The sequence below is a fragment of the Crocuta crocuta genome, unplaced genomic scaffold (genome assembly GCF_008692635.1).
Source record: "Crocuta crocuta isolate KB4526 unplaced genomic scaffold, BGI_CrCroc_1.0 scaffold56, whole genome shotgun sequence".
Taxonomy (NCBI): Eukaryota; Metazoa; Chordata; class Mammalia; order Carnivora; family Hyaenidae; genus Crocuta; species Crocuta crocuta.
Genome location: NW_027531334.1, coordinates 8018855 through 8035319, shown reverse-complemented (window position 1 = coordinate 8035319; position 16465 = coordinate 8018855). Strand labels below are relative to the sequence as shown.

The following is a 16465-nucleotide window of genomic DNA, read 5'->3' as shown; positions in this document are numbered from 1 at the left end:
TGGCAGCATCTAGAACCGTTTTTAATTGTCACAGATGGGGGCCAGAGAGGGCTGTTGCTGGCATCTAGTGTACGTTGGCCAAGGATGCTACTAAATAGTCTACAATGACCGAGGCAGCTCCCCTCCCCACACCCCACAACAAAAAATCATCTTTCCTAAAACGTCACTAGCGTCTTGGTTGAGAAACCTAGGTGCGGGAGAATCCCCTACTCTTAGAAGACAGACAGACATTAGACTGAAATAAATGAAACTGTCCTTTGAGCAGGTGAAACTACTGGTAACATTTAACGGTGAAGGGTTATGATGTTCATACTAACTCAGACTGTTCATTTAGAAACCACTGTACGCGTCCTTCCGCCGCGGCTGGCTTCCCTCCTCCCTCCAGGAGCCGGGAGGGACGCCCCGCCCCCCCCGCGCGGGTGCGGAGCTGACTGGCGGAGCCTGCGCGCTGAGGAGCCTGCCAGCGGCCACTGCGCATGCGCCGGCAGCTCGCCGGACTCCCGCAGCGCGTCTCCAAAAGTTCCAGTCCGGCGGGTGGACCACCGTCCAGCACAGCTGCACGCACCAGAGAAGGGAAAAGAAAACTCCCCGGGGGCTCCGTTGGCTTCTCTGGGAGTGACAAAGACGCTTTTCCACTTGAAGCCCGGAAGCTTCCTCCTTTGCAGTCCAGTAAGGGCTGCAGTGAGCGCCGCTCATCCTTTTGAAGCCTCCTGCCGGGAAGAGCTAGTTGTGGGTGCACCCGCGGTGCCTGGCCGTCCCCTTCCAGGCTGGATTCTGCAGAGGTGAGTTTTAATACTCTCTTTAGTGCATTCCCCCCTTCCTGTGTCTGACGAGCCTGGGCAGTACTACATCTCGTGATACTACCTGGGACTCAAAGTGCCCCGGGCAGGCGCATTCCACACGCAGCTCCTCACCAGCAACCGCTAATCTAGGTGACGTTTTAAACACCGTACGGTTCTTTAGTTTAGAGTCCCTTAGTCAAGGAGTTGGCACACTTTTCCTGTGAAGAGCCAGATAGCAAATATTTTAGGATTTGGACGCCAGGAACGATCTCTGTCGCATATTTGTCTCNTGGTCTTTAAAAAACTTGCAAATTATAATGATTAGGTTGCTCATTCACTTTACTCGACACGACGCTAGAGTTTCTTTCTGGCCTGCACCCTATCCCAGGTCCTACCACAATCCAGTAAGGACTTGGGCTGTAACCCACCACGTTTACTGGACTTCACCTGCCCAGATTAGTTTTCAATATTTCTGGGTCCCTACACCTGCACCTCTGCTCTTCCTCCCTGCTAGATGGCCCCCGGTGAATTCCTGGCAGTCGGCAAGGCCACCAAGAAACCCTCAGACAAGCAGCCAAACCCTCCTTTATTCTAAAATGGCAATTGCTTCCTATCTGGAAGCAGAAACGAAAGTTCCTAAATTTTTAATAAATTAGAATAAAGGGAATACGGGAGTTTGTCAGGCAATTGTATTTTTATAACACTTTTTTCTAGTGCTAAACGCAATATATGTTCACTATGGTAATTGGGAAAATACTCAAAAATATATAGAGGAGAATAAAAATTTTCCATAACCCAACAGCCCAAAAAAGAAAAAAGAGAGAGAGAGAGAGAGAGAGGAGAAGAAGAAGAAAAAACCCTACTCAATATTTATGTATTCTTTTGGTCCTTCTTTTCAATATATACTAATAGGACAACTTACTGACCAACTGGGCTTTTGAAAATATTTCCTAAGAAACCTCCAAAATACAGAAGAGTGTGCAAACTATAAATGTACAGTTCAGTAAAATGTCAGAGACTAACACAGATGTACCCTTGTAGCCACCATCCTAATCAAGAAATAGACCATTCCTAGGACCCCTCATCCCCTGCCCAGTCAGGGGCAGCTTCTCCCCAGATGTAACCACTGTCTTATCCTCCCAAATACGTAGATTAGTTTTGTCTGTTCTTGAATTTCAATGAAATGAATTATTCATTAAGTTTTCTATAATATTTGGTTCTTTTGCTTTATATTATAATTAAGATTAAGCCATATTGTTGCTTACAACAGGTCTTTTTTTTAGTTATTGTATGCGGTTGGGCATTCCATTATATGAATATAACACATTTTATGTATTATAGTGTTTTTTAAGTAACAGATTTATTGAGATATAATTCTTCTAGCATACAATTCATCCATTTAAAGTATACAATTCAGTAGGTTTTTTAGTACATTAACAGATGCAATCATCCTCACAAACTTAGAACATTTTCATCACCTCAAGCAACTCCATACTCTTTAGCTAACATTTACATGTCCCCCCATCCTCTCCAACCCCACCTAATCACAAATCTACTTTCTATCTTTATAGGTTTGCCTTTTGTGGACATTTCATAAAAATTGAATCATAGAGTCTTTTGTGACTGGTCCCTTATACTGATACTGGATATTCATGTTTTTTCAAGGTTTGGGGCTATTACAAATAATATTACTGGAAACATTATTATACATATCTATATGCTATTTGTATCGATGGATAGGTTTTTATCACATAGATACATATTTCTATGAGATACATACCAAAGAGTGGAATGGCTCCGACAAAGGTTATGCTTACGGTTAGTTATAGTTGATCCAAACTGTTTTTTAAATTGACACCCCCACCAGCACTCGATATAATGAGTTTTTATTGCTTCACACCCTCACCAACATTTGGTGGTTGTGTGATTTCAATTTATACTTCTCTGATTACTGATGAAAAAGAACATCTTTTCATGTGATTATTAGTCATTTGAATATCCTCTTTTAGTAAAGCACCTATTGAGTCTTTTTTTTTTTCTGTTGGGTTTTTGTCTTTTTCTGCTTGACTTCTTTTTTCTAATGTGAGTCCATTTTCATTTATAAGTACTGCCAAAAAAACAAAAAAAAAAAAACCACACCTTTCCCTAGTCTGTTGCTTGCATTTTAATTATCTCACTATTAAACTTTAATGAATGTAACTTTGTTATTTTTATTAAAGTCTAATTTATAAAATTTCCTTTATGGTTCATCCCTTTGCTGTCCTGCTTAAGAAATGATTGCCTACAAGGACTTTCTCCTAGGTTACATCTAAAAAATACTGTTTTTCTTTGAACATATGGATCTAACCATGTAGAATGGATTTTGTAGCATGGTATGAAGTAAGGGTTAATTTTTTTATTATTTTTTTACATAGCCTTCCTACTGACCACAGTCCTAAAGACCATCCTTTTCCCACTGGCACCACTGCCTTTGTCATAAACCAATAGAAAGGCGAATCAACACAGATGTTGGAATCAATATACAAGGACTTTAAAATAACCATGAGAAATGCATCTAAGATCTTATTAAAGAGAAGAAGATAAAATTGATGAAGAGGTAGGAAATCTCAAGAGAGATACAGATAATAGTTTTAAAGTTTTTTTAATGTTTATTTTTGAGAGAGACAGCGTGAGCAGGGGAGGGGCAGTGAGAGAGGGAGACATAGAATCCGAAGCAGGCTCCAGGCTCTGAGCTGTCAACACAGAGCCCAACATGGGGCTCGAATCCACAAACCACGAGATTAGGGACCTGAGCCAAAGTCAGACACTTAACTGACTGAGCCACCCAGATAATAGTTTTAAAAATGGAAATCCTAGAATTGAAAAGTACAGTATCTGAAATTATTTGATAGGTTTATCAGTGGTTTGGGCACGACAATTAAAGGATTATTGAACTTAAAGATAGGTCACCAGAAATCATCCAAATTTAAGTAACCTGAGGGAAAAAATGTTTTTAAATAAGCAAAGCATCAGTGACTATGAAATAGTATCAAGTGGTCTAACATACATGAAAGTGAACTCCCAAAAAGCAAGGAAAGAGAGTATGGTGCAGAAAAATATTTGAAAAAAATATTAGCAAAAGATTTCCAAATGTGTTCAAATATATTTTATCCAGGATGTTTACTTGTTTTCAGTGGAGTGTTGATTCTAATATCCTAGCTTGCTATGAATGGAATTTAGAAGTTAACATAAATCTATATCAATGAGCAGCTGGCCTTTTTTTGAGAGGAGGTGCGGAGGGAGAGAGAGAATCTTAAGCAGGCTCCATGCCTAGTGAAGCCTGAAGACTTGGAGCCCCACGTGGGGCTCGATCCCACAACCGTGAGATCATGATCTGAGCCAAAATGAGGAGTCAGATGCTTAACTTACTGAGCCACCCTGGCATCCATAGGACATTTTAAAGTCACACAAAATGTGGAAAAATACCTTGTTGGTTGGAACCATCTTGAGTATTACTGTACTTTTATAAATGCTATCTACTCACTAAAGGCCAGTAGGACCACCCCAATCATGATAATATCAAAATGTCCTCAGTTTTTCCAAATATCTCTTGGTGCATAACATAGCCCTGCATACATTGACCCCTCTTTCCGGTGATCTGCTACTACCTCCTTTATCCACTCCTTTTTGAACCCTATCTTCTTATCTCATATCTCTGAAACCAAAATGATCTCTTTCCATCTCCCAGCTTTTAGGATCAATTTTCCGTCATCCTAAATGTTCCTCCCCCAAATAGCCATATGACCGATTGTTTTCTCCTCCTCAGGTCTTTGTTCACATATTATTTCCTCAGCACAACCTGTAGATAAAACAAGACAAAACAAAAGCCGTGCACATTCTTCTCCACCCCCCCCCAGTTTATTTTTACCTATAGCCTTTCTTTGTATTTTAATTACAGAATTTGCTATTGTCTCACTTTTCCACCATTAGAAAATAACTTCCTGTGAGGCAGCAGAGAAATTTACCAGTTTTGCTTTCTGTAGTATCTTCAATATCAAAAAGGAGTAAAACACTATAATTGTTAACATCTATCTCAGGGCTGACATGTGGGCAATGTTAATTTATTCCTAATAACCCCCTATATCTTTCAGGGTATTCCCTCAGTTTTCATGAATAAGAAACCCTGATAGTACGCCAGCAATTTACATGTTTAAGGTATGTCTGAGTTTCTTAGCAAAAAGAATTGTAGCAGTCAAAACTCCAGCTTTTTTACCAAGGAGAGTAAGAAATATGACTTGACTGTTTCCAAAGCAACAAAAAGCTTTACCAGATTTAAGTAGACTAAAGGTTCCTCCTTACAAGATTGAAGTACCCAACCAAATTCATGAGAGCCCCCTCACAAAGGAAAACTGCTTAGAGCTATCGTCACAAAAATTTTTGCCTATTCAATTATAAGCTAATTTGAATCAACGTTTTTTTTCTTTAGGCGTTCAGGCTTCAAGATGGATGATGAACTTTCAAAAAGGAAAGAGATGGAAAATCATCAAAATTACCATAAACTGTGCTGCCAACTGAATATATTTTCCTTTGTAGCATGTTCAGAGTCAAGGAAGATTTTATTCCTGCATTATGTAATCCACCGACAGCCTCCTTACCTACTGTCTTAATCCAGGTTATTCCTGAATGCAGAGCCTGAGACAAAGGTACACACATTCTATTTAGGAATGTGATCCCAGGGAGCAGGAATAAAAGAGGAGTGAACAGGGGTAAGAAGAAAAGAAAATCCAAGCAAAACAGGTAGTGTAATCAAGTAGTTCAGTTGTTAACAGGTACTTAGTGCATGCAGATCCTCCTCAGGAGCCTTACCCAACCTTGTCTCAGAACATCCTTTGTCCACCCAAAGGATGAAAGGGAGAAGCATTTAGTTCTCAGCAGCAGCCTCCTACTTGCTGAGGGCTGCTCCCATGGGATGTTAACTTCTCTATCTCTATGGGTCGCTTAGAGAGGACAGCCTCACTGGCACCAGAACATGACATGTTGCCGCATCAGAAAAGTCTTGGGACAGGAAGCTAGATCCTTGGTGTGTGTACCTGAAGTGAGGCACTATCAGCACAGAGCAGGGTGAAACCTACTCCAAACTTCACCAGAGCTGTGGCTGGAATCAGAGGTTAGAGAGATATGGAACAGTGCACAAGAGGCATCTTCTAAGCCTACAGAAGGTGCCCTTAGCCTAGTCCAAATCTATAGCCTCCTTTCTATCATCAAAATTTCAGTATCCAGAACAAGGTTGTTGAAGGGGTGAAATTAGGAAGGTTAAATGTATTACAAGATATATGTTAATAATAGTTTTAGCCTTGAGTGATGTTTAAAAAAATAGAAATTGACATTAGAACTTGGAAGATTAGGAGAGCCTGTGTGGTACAGTTGGTTGAGCATCTGACTAGGATTTGGCTCAGGTCATGATCCCAGGGTTTTGGGATTGAGCACTGTGTTGGACTCTGTGCGGAGCATGGAGCCTGCTTAAGAGTCAGTCTCTCTCTCTCTCTCTCTCTCTCTCTCTCTCTCTCTCCCTCCCTCTCCCTCCCTCCCTCTCTCTCTCCCCCCCTCCTTCCCTCCCTCTCTCTCTGTCCCTCCGTCTTTCCTACTGTCTCTTTCAAATAAAATAATTTTTCAAAAATGCTTTTTAAAAAACACCTGGGTGGATCAGTGTGTAAAGTACCTGACTTTACTCAGGTCAGGTCATGATCCTATAGTTTGTGAGTCCAAGCCCCACGGTGGGCTCTGTGCTAACAGCTCAGAGCCTGGAAACTGCTTTGGATTCTATATCTCCCTCTCTCTCTCTGTCCCTCCCCTGCTTATGCTCTGTCTCTCAAAAATGAATAAACATTTTTTAAAAATTATTTTAAAAACTTGGAAGATTAAAAAATTATTTTACTGGGGCTCCTGGGTGGCTCAGTGGGTTAAGTGTACGACTTCGGCTCAGGTCGTGATCTCAACAGTTCATGGGTTTGAGCCCCACACTGGGCTCTGTGCTGACAGCTAGCTCAGAGCCTGGAGCCTGCTTCAGATTCTGTATCTCCCTCTCTCTCTGACCCTCCTCTACTCACGCTGTCTCTCTCTCTCTCTCAGAAATAAATTTTAAAAAACATTTAAACAATTTTTAATAAAAAATAAAATAATAAATGATTTTACTTGAAAAAAAAAAAACAGACCATATTAGACATCTTTTAAATTCATGACAATCATGAATTCTTTGGAGAAAAATGGAGAAATAAAATTATTTCTTGTGTTTCTGAGCTTTGTAAGTCAACATCATTAACTTTTCCTAAAATATGGTTATCTACTGTCACATAGCACAAGTGATACAGAGCTTATAACCAATCAAGAGAAAGTTGGTAGAAATACAGGAAGGAAAAATACTGTGATTACCAGCACATAAGGGGTTGGCATTAATATTGGTTGGAACAGGGAGTAAACTCCATGCTTTGATTTAGAGTTTATCTGGAAGGCTCCATCTTATCAGAAATAGCTTTCTCTCTGCCTATACCTATGTTATCATCATCTTCTCTTATTTGCTCTGGAATTGCTGTGAATAGGATGAAACTTTTGAGTCATCCAATATATGCTGAGTTCCTACTATTTCCTGTGTATTGGCACTGTACATATGAATAAGACACAATAAAAAAAATCCAAAAATTTCTGAATACATATTCTTATAAGGTTAACCCAAAACATTTACCAAAACTGACCATATGATTGATCACAAATCAAATCTCAACTAGTCTCTAAAGGTTGAAATCATAGAGTATGAAAGCAGAAATCAGTTACATAAAAATAAAAAATAAATAAAAATTTCCAAGTGCTTGTAATTTAAAGAACATATTCCTGATAACCCACAAGTAAAAGTATAAATCACAGTGGAATTTAGAAAAAAAAAAAAAAATTAAATGAGTGCTAATGAAAAAAGCCAAAAAATTGGCTGTCAGTGTTCCAAAAAGCTAAGGAAAAAATTGTGTGAAGTAGCTTTTCTAGACATTGAACCGCTGGCAGTAAAGGACTGCTCACTGTAGGGGAGAAGTAAGGTGACCCTATGATTGCCCTGCCTTTCTGAGTTGAAGCACTCTGGATCATGTTACAGTCTTGCTGAGTCAAGGAGGCAAAGACTGGACTTGTGAGTGAAACTGAGATGGCTTGAATTTTCAGGGCAGAGTACCAGTGAGGAGGAAGTTTTGCAAAGAAAGAAATTTCAGAAATCTGCACACAGATCTCTTTGTGTCCATTGCTGAACACTAAGCTCAACAATTCTCAACAGCACACGGTTGGGAAACATTTAATTTCCATCCAGCCTAGTGGAGAGTCACCGAGAGCCGCAGACATTTCACTAGGATCCCAGGAAGGTTATACCTTCTGTAAATATGGCTAAACTAGCCTTACAGTAAAATTTATACTAGACTTGTCCCCTAAAACAGCTTAAAGCCAAGCCTTTGTATGAGCTGATTCATAAATATCTACCTGCCAGAACAAAGTCCAAATGTATTAGTTTGGGTCCTCTCAGAAGCACATGCAAAGACAGGATTAGATTTACAAGTGATTTATTTGGGGGAAATTGCTATGACTGTTAAAATAGAAAGGAAGCCAGAGGAGGCAGAGTCTTCCTAGCATGCCTGATCCCTTTCAAGAGAAGAGGGAAGGAAGGAGGATTGAGTAGCAGGAGTCTCTGGCTGCAACACAAACTCCAAGAAAGTAGAAGGTCAAACTAATGAAGAATTCTCAAGCCAAAGTTGCCCCTCAGAGGAGGCGGCTACTTCACACGAATGGGCTTGCGTTAGTATACCTGCTCTGCCCATGGGAAATGCAGTATCGGCATGAAAATACCAAGCTGCAGCTGGAGCTCTCAGTCAATTAACCTCTAAGCAAGAGATCTGGGTGATGCTCTTGCATGACTACTCTGGTTCACCCTCCTACTGAGCTGCTCTATTCAAGAAGCAAGTCCTCCATGATTCCTGTGGGTATACCCATCTCTCTAAGGAGAAATTTATATTATTTATTTATTTATTTATTTATTTATTTATTTATTTATTTATTTATTTATTTATTTATTTTAGAGAGCACACAAGGGAGGGAGAGGGGCAGAGGCGGAGAGAAAGAATGTTAAGCAATCTCCACGATCAGCATGAAGCCCAATGCAGGGCTCAATCCCCAGACCTGGGACCATGACATGAACCAAAATCAAGAGTTTGATGCTCAACTGACTGAGCCACCCAGGTGCCCTTCTGAGGAGAAACTTAGAAGAGGGAGGTTAGTAAGTTGATCTCAGGACTACAAATGGTCCCCATCCTCTCCTTCCTCGACTAGCCCATTTTGGATTCCCCTCCCAATGATCAGTTTCTTAGATCAGCAGTTCTTGGTGGCTTACCTGATGATGTGATACAAACTTTCATTCCTTAGGGGCCTTAATTCTTGGTAATCATGCCCTTCTTAGGCTGGGCTCACAGCTACAGTAAGGCAAGGGAGCACCAACGGGCACAAAGTAGATCACCTGGGACCCACACATATCCCTCACTGTCCCATTGTGTAGAAGCAGCCTGACTTCCTGCTCAATGGGGTCAGTTACCCTGTGAATACAGTGACTGTTCACCTGCACAACCCTGGGCATGAAGGTAAAATGCCATTAGTGATAACCATTTCTTGTAGCTTAATGGGACCTTCACTGTAGCCCCTGGGAAGAGTACATCCCCTTTGGGAACCAGGAACCAAAGCTTACAGGGGGCAGAGATGCAGGGAAGGAAGCACAAATGCTTCCCTGAGATCATGATCTGAGCCAAAGTCAGATGCTTAATCGACTGAGCCATCCAGGCACCCCAGGTGGTGGGTTTTCTAACCTCATGATATATCCAATCCAGCATGACCACTTCCCTCAGCCTCTTTATTGCTTCTCCTGCCATTTACCAGGACAACTTTACTCAGTGTTAGCTATAATAGTATAATATGACTTCTAAGGATTACTGTCAGTGAATCTGTCCCATCCTCTTGGTTCCTTGCTAGAATGGCAAATCCTGTGTCCCAGTAAAGTACCCCTAAATAAATTTAAGTTCTTATTTATCTAATCTTATATTCTGGTCTCCTAGATAAAGCATCCCCAAAATCCAATTCCAGGAATACTGTCCTGGCTCCTGGTGGTACATGATATTTCTTACAGCTCCTTCAGTGTAGCATCTTTTTCTTTCCTTATTAGGCCCAGCACCTCTCAGTTGAGGTCATTCTGGATTTAACTCTAATCATCTGGCTAACAACCAGCAAAGAAGATGGAAGTATCTCATGAAGGGACACCCACTTTTTGCCTTGCTGAAGAGAAGGTTTTATGCCACCTTCTACCATAAGGGAAGTCCACAGCTTTTTGTAAAGTACTATTCAGGCCCATATTGACTGCACTGGTAAATTCTTCCAAATATTTAAGAAGAAAAAAAGCACCAATTACAATTGGTACCAAAATGCAATTCTTCTACTAAATAGGAAAACAACAATGCTTCCTAAGTTGTTTTATGAGACAGGCATAACTTTGATTCCAAAACTTGACAAGGATATTACCAAAAAAAATAAATAAATAAAAAAATAACTTACAGAGACAACATAAAAGACAGGATTGTCAAATCATACTCAAAGACTCTCAGGAATAAAAGATTTTATCCATGATAAAGTTTTGCTAATAATCTCAAGAATATAAGCAATCAAGAGAATACGTAGAGCAGAAAGAAGTCTTGAACAGTGTCTACAGTGTCCCAGATCCTTCCTTATGGCACAGGATGAGCTATTTGGCTAAGCTGGAAAGATCTATTCTCTAAGTGAATTCGCTTCACACAACATGAAGCATTTGAGGTCACGACACTTCCCTATTTTATACCCAGATAATCATATAACTTACATGACATTTCCTGGGGGCGCTGACCCATAAATTCATAGATTCTGGTTCTGTTTACCGTAATCAATCCTGAATCAGGGGCATCCTACTAAAGGCACCTCATAGATAAGGACTCACCTCCTAATAATTAATACTACTTTATTTACATGAGCTCTGTTATCAACATGTTTACAAGATTAGCCTGGTTATTTGGGTTATCTTCCTTCTTTCTTTCAGGGAAATACCCCTCCTCCACAAATGTTTCCAGAAAATAAATTAATTGGAGGTTAGCTACTTAACTCTCTCCTACTCAGAAGCCAATAAATGTCACAAACATAGATGCTAAAATACTAAATAAAATAGTATCAAATAGAATCTGAAATGTGTAAAGAGACTAAAACATCATGACATAAGTTTAACATTTGAAAATTAATTAATGTAATTCATCATGTAACAAAATAAATGAGAAAAACAACATGATAATCTCAATAGATACAGAATAAGCAATTGAGAAATCAACACTCATTAGCACTCTAAATTATCATCAAACTAGTAATAGAAGAGAAGTTTTCTAACCTGATAAGGATATATACTAAAAATTTACTGCTACCATAATAACTTAATGGTGAAATATGGAGTCTTTCTCCTTAACACTGGAATTAAGGCCTGAGTGTTCACTTGCATCACCTCTAGTCAACATTGCACTCGTGTCCTAGCCAGGACCATGAAGGAGAAAGCAGAAGCAAAAGAATGCAGGAATATATATTGAAAAATAAAATAAAATGTTAACCATGTGACTGTCTAGGTAGAAATCTTAAATCATCTACAAATAAACTATTAGAATAACTATGTGAATTTAGCAAGGTCAGATTATCATATAATACTGGATCACTATCAAAATCAATTGCATTATATACCCAAGTACTGGATCAATTGGAGAAATTAAAATATTTAAAATTTACACTAGTATCAAAACATCAAACATTACCTAGAAGTAAGTCAATTATAATATTTATAACTTTTCTACATGGAAAACTATAAAATATTGCTAAGATAGGGGCACCTGGCTGGCTCAGTCAGTGAAGGATGTGACTTGATCTCGGGGTCATGAGTTCAGGCCCGCATTGGGCATAGAGCTTACTTTAAAAAAAAAAAAAAAGAAGAAATATATATATATTGATAAAGAGGGGCGCCTGGGTGGCTCAGTCAGTTAAGTGTCCGACTCTTGATTTCATCTCAGGTCATGATCTCACTGTTCACAAGAAATTAAAGAAGATTTAAATAAATAATGTTAAAGGAAGAAAGACTCAATATTTTAAATATCAATGTTTTATTTTCTCTAAATTTATCTATAAAGTAAATGTAATACCAATTAAAATCCTAGCAGGTTTATTTTGAGGAAATTAATGAGCTGAATCTAAAATGTATATGGAAATAGAAAGGACCAAGACACTACCAGATATAAATACCCATCATACAGCTATAGAAATTAAGATAGATAGTGTTTGCACAAAGATACACTAATAGACTAATGGAATAGAATAGAAGATAAAACTATGGGTATTTTTCTCTACACACAAACACTCTGTTCCTACACTAGCCCTTACCCCCACTCAAACTCATCCCCTCACTCAAACTAGAGAAGCTTACTAGAGAGTAATCTTCATGTCTTGAAGAAGAGAGGCCATAGACAATTCATCAAAAGAAACATGCAAAAAACTAAAAAGGTTAGTTATTGGCTTTTGAGTTTCCAAAGATCAAATCATGTCACAAAATTTAGGGTTTCAGTGATATTTGTCTAGCTGATTTCTTCCATGCCCTACCCTCTCCAAATTTATTCAAAGGAAGAAAAAAAAAATCCTCAGCACTAAGTGAGAAGAAAATAAATCACAGTTGGAGAGAAAGCAAATGAATTAATAGCTGGTGAAGGTTTCTAAGGAGAGCTTCAATATTCTAAATTAGAGCTTAGAAGAACTACCAGAAAAAATGTACGTGATCTAAGAATGGAGAGACCAGTGCTCTACCTCTTGTTTGGTTATCTTGAGAAAGTTCCATAGTGTTTTGACACTGTGGTGTTACAAATTGGAGCAGAAATAATGCATTGAACAATTAGGCAAAACAGATCCTAAACTACCTCACAGACATTATGCAGTCACAGGATCAAGCCAATATTTTTCTCAGTGTGATTTTTTTGAAAACATTTGCAAAATGACAAAAGCTGACAGACCTGAGGGACCTTTTGGGTAAAGATGTGGTATGAACTCTTTGAAGAGGTTCTGTATGGAAATGCAGACATCTCAAAAGATGTCAGCATGGAGGGTGATATCAGTGAAGACCAGAAAAGATAGTGTTTACGTCACTTGATGCTGTGACAGATGACAATCCAAAATTGGATATGTCCCCCAAGGCATGACATAACCTAAGTCCTCTGGAGCTTAGCTGCAAGAGGAGAAGACATTATAGTATCTATTTTAAAATATAATGTCTATATAACTGGAAAATGACTAAAGTGACAGATTTGGTGTGTTTGTATATGTGTGTGTGAGTGTGTGTATGTCTGTTTGCCATCAGGCAGAATGAGACATTAAGAAATAAAATAAGTTCAGGGGTGCCTGGGTGGCTCAGTTGATTAAGCATCAGACTCTTCATTTCAGCTCAGGTCATGATCTCACAGTTCGTGGTTTCAATCCCTGCATCGGGCTCTGTGGTGCTGACAGTGCAGAGCCTGCTTGGATTTCTCTCTCTCCCTGTCTCTTTGTTCTTCCCCCACCCCTCACTCTTTTCTCTCTCTCTAAAATAAATAAAATTTAAAAGAAAGAAAGAAAGAAAAAAAGAGAAGGAAGGAAGGAAAGAAGGAAGGAAGGAAGAAAGAAAAAGAAAGAACGAAAGGAAGAAAGAAAGAAAGAACGAACGAACGAAAGAAAGAAAGAAAGAGGTTAAGTTCAGAGTTCAGTTATGGAAAAATAAAGTCATTTTCCCACACACCAAGTATGTGACTTGCAATATAGCTAATATAACAACACCAAAGTTTTCAAGCAGGACTGCTGGGCAGGATTGCCTGGAGCAAACCATCTGTATTCAGTTCTTTCAATACAGCTTGCAAGTCACTGTAAGATTGGGGAGACGTTTATCAAATTATGTTCTGTGGAACACCAGCTCCATTAGATGTTAGTGGAGAAACAAAGTTGAAAGGTTTCTTTGGTGCCAGATTCTCAGAGCCATTTATATGTGAATGTTTAGTACAACCCTCCCGAAGACCTGATTTGATCTGGCCCATGTGGCAGCGTTGTGATATGAGGCCCAGATCCCTCTTCAAGGAAGGACTTGTTCCACATTTGCAGGGAGTACTGTCAGCAGGCAGTCTACAGCTCACAGCCCTCTCTGGGAATTGCCCCAGCTGCAGACAGCCAGTTCACCTAAGGTCGTTCCTCTCCATGAGGTTGCCCATACCCAGGATCTATCAGTGCAAGGGTACAAAGCTGCTCACTTGCCCATCTCAGGACAACTCTGAAGGTCTTTCTAACTCCAAAGCTCCCATGGCAGTGGCCAAGACTGCTGCCAGATCTGCATTAGGCTCAGCTACTCTCCCTTTTGCCCTCTTTTCTACAATTGTTGGTCTGGTGGGCGCTTCCTAATAAACAGCCTACAAATTAAACTACATCTCGGTGCCTGAATCTTGGAAAACCCAGTCTGAGATGCCCCACTTCCCAATTCTATTTGCCCACTAAAGCCTTTCTTCTCCAAGTATCTAATACGCATAGGGTTGAAGGAGCACATTTTCGATGAGGGTAAGTACAGGCATGAAATCTGGGTATTTGTGTGGAGGTTGGGGGGAGGGGTGGCTGAGACTTGAACATGAGCCCATAATTCCTCTGAAATTTGAAACCAGAAAATTTTGAAATATAACTGTCTATTTTGTAAAGTGCTACAGAGTCCATTACCTATTGAGGTGGATGGAGAAGTTCTAAATATTGTATGACATATGCAAATAAATGTCCTTGTTTTTATAAAAATGCTTAAATCTCTAAGGTGATCAGTGTTATTGGATAAAATGCACTCATTTCCATCTGACACATACAAAGACTTTGCATTCACAGCTGTTTTCAGACATTTAGTGGGAGAAAAAAAAGGAAAAGTACAATGAAAGCCTTTGAAAATCAGTTTCAAAAAAATAAAAATTGGGCAGTAGGATTTCCACAAAACTGAAAAAGTCTTCAGAACTGGAAAATCTATCCCCAAAAGTCCAGTGAATTATAATACACTTAACTTACTAAAATATTTGTGTTTGGCAAACCACTCAGTAATACCATTTCAAGATGTTAATTGTATTACCAAAAAAAAAAAAAAGGAGGGGGGAGGGAGATGAATATGTCTTCTACAAATCTTTGAAATAATCACTTTTTAAAATTTTAACACTACTTTGTAACAGGAGCTGGCCTGAAAGACTAACACCTAAATGATCAGAGACAGTGAGCTATCAGACTGCACGATCAGCATAGAGCAATTCCCAAATAAGATGAGATGCATGTAGCCTCTACAAATGTGGCTTGGGAGGAGTTAGCCTCATCTCACTTGAATAAGCTACTGTCTATGGCTCACAAGGGCCCCGTTCTTAATGAGGTGGTGCGTAGCAGCAGCACACTGTGAATCCAAATAGCAGATGGCAACACTGTTGAGTAGGCTGGCAGTCTGATGTCTAGCCACCAACTGGCAGCAATCATTATTAAACTGATTCATGTGCCCAGGGAAAATCTTCATAAGAGTCTTAGCAAATGTGAGCAGTGAGAAGCAAATGATCTGCTATTGCTATCTTCTATGGATACTACCTATATTTTTTTAAAAATATTGCCCCCCGAGGCAATCCATATGAAGAAATGGCATGTCCCAGTGTGAACTGAAGACCTTATTCCTTTCTTATATACTCATGTACCTTTAAACATGATCGCTATGATTTCTCTATTGGGTAAATAGCTTTTACCTGAAGGAAATAGCTTCATAGCATTGACCCTATGGACTTAAGATAAATATTCAGAGATAGGCAAGCACTTACAGATTCTCCAAATAAAGCTTCCATGAAAATGGTGCCATAAATTTAGTGATAACAGATTCTGTCTCACATAATGAAGCAATGGCTAAAATTGCTCATGGTCCATCTACTTAAGGCAGGTAACCCATCCCTGGGTGAAAATATTGTTATTGTAACTCTTAGTTAGAAATGCAGAGTGAAAGAGCCATTAGATTTAGAAAACTGTTCTCATCTAAGGACCTTTCATAAGTAAACAATCTGGAAGGGATTCATTTTTAAAATTCTTTCTTTACAAATCAAAATGTTAAGCAAATGGCACTTTTTTTTTCTTTTCAAATGTTGAAAGTATCTGTTATTTGTCACCAATAAAGCCAATTTCCACATTGCTGTATATTAATAAAGAAGACTTAAAATAAGGCTTTATTGAAAAACAGACCCTTCATTCACTTATAATATGCTTGCACTTAAATTAAAACAAAACAAAACAAGCCTACCTGTTCTATGAATCTTATTACATTTGTGTTCTAAAATTAAGACACTAGGTGTCTCTTATGTCATGTGCTTATCATAACAAGGGGAGCATAGTACAGTCAAATGTCAGCTATTTTATATGTCATAATCACACATTTTATTTATTTATTTATTCTTTTTATGGTAGTTTAACGGAAGCAAAATTTTAAACCATTTAAAAAAGTGTTAAGATCTCTCTGAATGGATTCTCTCTATCAATCTGATAAACAAGTTCAGTCTGAAATATCATATATAACTTCTAGGGAGAAT

At 39.0% G+C, this 16465-nt stretch overlaps 1 protein-coding gene across 1 annotated transcript; it reads left to right on the top strand.

Moving 5' to 3' along the window:
• The first annotated feature begins 303 nt into the window (after positions 1 to 303).
• LOC144238124 (uncharacterized) lies at positions 304 to 6968 on the top strand. Its single transcript, XM_077771872.1, has 2 exons — positions 304 to 782; positions 5248 to 6968. Exons 1-2 carry the CDS (start codon positions 304 to 306, stop codon positions 5426 to 5428), a joined length of 660 nt encoding a protein of 219 aa, XP_077627998.1. The 3' UTR covers positions 5429 to 6968.
• The last annotated feature ends 9497 nt before the right edge of the window (positions 6969 to 16465 follow it).

Bases quoted from the DNA above. Each gene is read 5' to 3' on its own strand.
- LOC144238124 (XM_077771872.1), top strand. From the start codon at position 304: ATGTTCATACTAACTCAGACTGTTCATTTAGAAACCACTGTACGCGTC. The intron at 783-5,247 runs GTGAGTTTTAAT...TTTTTTCTTTAG, and splicing joins CCAGGCTGGATTCTGCAGAG to GCGTTCAGGCTTCAAGATGG.